Source organism: Vollenhovia emeryi, unplaced genomic scaffold (assembly GCF_000949405.1).
Source record: "Vollenhovia emeryi isolate VEMERY1.0 unplaced genomic scaffold, V.emery_V1.0 DF939854.1, whole genome shotgun sequence".
NCBI classification, from domain to species: Eukaryota; Metazoa; Arthropoda; class Insecta; order Hymenoptera; family Formicidae; genus Vollenhovia; species Vollenhovia emeryi.
Window position 1 is genome coordinate 13082 of NW_011966512.1, and position 3516 is coordinate 16597.

At 52.4% G+C, this 3516-nt stretch overlaps 1 protein-coding gene across 1 annotated transcript; it reads left to right on the forward strand.

Moving 5' to 3' along the window:
- The first annotated feature begins 201 nt into the window (after positions 1–201).
- LOC105556671 lies at positions 202–1128 on the forward strand. The gene has a single exon (XM_012003765.1). It carries the CDS (start codon positions 202–204, stop codon positions 1126–1128), a length of 927 nt encoding a protein of 308 aa, XP_011859155.1.
- The last annotated feature ends 2388 nt before the right edge of the window (positions 1129–3516 follow it).

The following is a 3516-nucleotide window of genomic DNA, read 5'->3' on the forward strand; positions in this document are numbered from 1 at the left end:
CTTTTCCATAACCCCGCGCATCCTAACGCGAAAGTAACAGACCGCGTCATAAGACAGCGGTATATCTGGCCTAACCTGCATCGCGACGTCGCGACTTGGACGGGTAATTGTACCGATTGCCAGCAGTGCAAGGTTTCTCGTCACGTCAAACTTGAGCCCGCTCAGTTTTCGGCTCCGGACGGGCGTTTCGACCACGTCCACATGGACATAGTAGGTCCCTTGCACCCTAGCAACGGCTTTATGTATTGTTTAACAATCATTGATCGGTTTTTCCGCTGGCCAGAAGCGATTCCAATCCTGGATATTACTGCAAAAACAGTAGCCAAGGCGTTTTTTGATAACTGGGTCGCTCGTTTCGGTGCACCTAACATTCTCACGACCGATCAAGGTCAACAATTTGAAGCGCAGCTCTTCTCAGCCCTTCTCAAATTAATCGGATGCAAACGCATTCGTACTACGGCTTATCACCCTGCCGCTAATGGCATGATCGAGCGTTGGCACCGCACCTTCAAGGCGGCAATTATGTGCCATAACACGCCGAACTGGGTGGATGTCCTCCCCACAGTACTACTCGGGTTACGTACCCATTTACGTATGGACACAAAAGCCTCTCCGGCTGAATTCTTGTACGGTACGGTATTACGGATTCCGGGAGAATTTTTCCTCCAGGAGGAGTTTACACCGGATCCCCAAATTTTTGTAGACGACTTTCGACAGCACATGCGTCAGGTGAAGCCGGTACCTGTGGCACACCATTATAAAAAGCGCGTTTTCCAATTTAAGGAATTGTCGAAGTGTTCGCACGTCTTCCTCCGTAAGGACGCGGTTAAAAAGCCCTTAGAGCGGCCTTATTCGGGCCCCTTTAAGGTACTTGATAGGACATCGGATAAAGTCTACAATATAGAAATTAACGGCAGACCCACGGCCGTATCAATAGAACGGCTCAAGCCGGCTCACTTTATACCGGACGACATTACGATCGCTAACGATTCATCCACGTCCAACGCTACGGACAAGCCTTCCGCTTCGGCAAGCGCTTCGTCCGATACCGTGAAAACCTATTCTGGTCCTAAAAAGAAAGTACAAATCAGACTGGATAAAAATACGGTACGTACATCCCCTCACTAGTCAAATCCTGACACGGGAACGTACAAGTGGTCATTCCATTGCGCGTAAAAGTATATTTCTCGTCGTTCCATTCGTGATTAAATCAATTTTCATCCTGGACACGGTCGCGTATTTTCTTCGATTTATGTACATCCTGCGTATGCGTTAGTCTTTAAGCAGCGGTACTATATTAATCATTTATACATCCTGCGTATGCGTTAGTCTTTAAGCAGCGGTATAATATTTATTCTATGTTACAATATTGCGAGTTCAGTGCAATGTACATCCTGCGTAGTTCTAAGCAGCGGTACTAGTTATAAGTTTTTACGATACATCCTGCGTATGCGTAGCGGTATTGTTAATTACGTTCCTAATATGCAGCGGCAATATTATTCTCTGTGATACACCCTAGTTCTAAGCAACAGTATTACAGATAGTCCTGCAACATTCGTTGTAATATTCGGCAGCGCCGATTACTTGTGATAGACACCCAGCGTCATACCAAAAATTATATTTTGACTTCTCTCCAGCGTTAGCACTCGGGGGGGAGTGTGTGGCGACTTGAGTTGCCCATCTACACCACGACGTATTCATGGTCGTTGGTGGCGCTGTCCGAGCGGGACAGGAAATTGTAACAGTCGTTCCTCGCCTCATGCACGATCAAGACCGGCCATCTTGACGTGCAATAAAGATCCGTAATAAAGTATATATTATATTATATTCCTACACGTGAGTTGGATCATTGCCGCCTTCGCTATAAACCCAGCCACCGGTACGAGAAGTTCTGTGGCACTTCTGCCGGGGCTTCTGGATCAATCGAAGCCCACACCTATTCGCGTCTTACACCGTCCTCTCCGCGCGCGCCCGAAAAGCGGAGATTCCACTTCCGCATCGTGTTGTACGCGTCGCTCGCGGAACCTTTTCGGGCGGAGGCAGGAGTGGCCGGCTCCGGAGTGTACAGCGGAATCTCCGTTTGCCCCGGAGGGTCCGTATTCCCCGCTGGGCTGTCGGGCCTCGGCACCCCGTCCGCGGGGAGCTCGAGACGCCCGGCGGTCGACATACCGCTCGGATCTTCCTCCGCGTTATACGTCGTTCTACCCGCTCTCACCCTACGTAGGAGCCGTAACGCGAGAACCGAATCCGACCCGTCCACCGACAGGCTACGCTTCCTCAATTCCTCCTGGAGTCATTCCCGGTTGGCCGCGAAAACCTACTCGTCGTCCGACCCGGGGCTACTCATCCGCTCGGCACGTCGCGGTATGCTGGGGAATTTTCACCGGCAAGCGGTCTATTTTGGGCCGGCGACCGCCCGGATCGACATAATCCCGGTACGCGGAGGGTACACACGCGAGATCGCGAGGTCACGGCTTGTTTTGCCCACCCGACAAATAAACGGCGGTTGCTCGATTCGAAATTCCGAGGACGCCGTTGGAATATTGATCACACAAATTCAGAGCAGATACCGTCAGTTTGACGGCCCCTTTTAGTCCACCGCTACTTCTTTCACCCATGCAACATGCTATCACGTCCCGTCGTCATCCGTTCGCGCGAGATTCACGGGCCCGATATGCAGTTATTTTACGTGGGCCCCACGTTGGGCGCCAAATTCTTGTCCCGCCTTTTTCGATCTTCCCCGGGCGCGACAGAGAAAGAGGCGACTTTTACGACCGGTACGCGGCCGTCGCCGATCCGGGCGGATCGCCGGAACGAACGCGAGAGATGCGAAGTTGGGCGCCAGACGCGCTCGCGGGCGTCGAATTACTACCGCGAGATTAAAAGCGGCGTCGATCCGCTCGACGCGCGCCGCTAGTCAGCCTCCTCGACACGAAACGGGCCGGCTGCTCGGTTCCGTCGGCAGAGTGGCGGGGTCCCGTAAGCACGGGCACGCGAGAACGGGACGGCGGGACGGAGCGCGACACACACACGCACAGACGAGCACACAGAAATAATCCCGACACGGGCTACTAAAATATCATAGGCAATTTAATGTTCCGATCATACAACGGGGCCCCCGCCGAGGCGGACTCGTGGCCAGTCGGTCTCCTACCTCCCCGCTGGAGGCCAGTCGCGTTCGCCAAAGATGTTTCGGTAACACTGAGGCCGACCTCAGGCCGAAACTTTAAAACGCGGATTCCGCCTCGACAGAGACGCGAAGTGAGACGAAACGTTTTCAGACCGGATCGCAACGCGCACTCGGAAGTTAGAGGCAACAAGGCCGGTCAATGTTAGATCGAAAAACACGGAGCACTCTTGTTCTAAATGTATAGCGGAGAATCTTGTAACGTATTGAAACTTAATCGGTGGAAGAACCGTCCGAGTCACCGTTATTCGTTGGCGACAAAGTACACGTGATTGACCGAGTCAAAGTCGCTGAGGAGATAACTTGTTTATACCGAGCGATGAATCGGC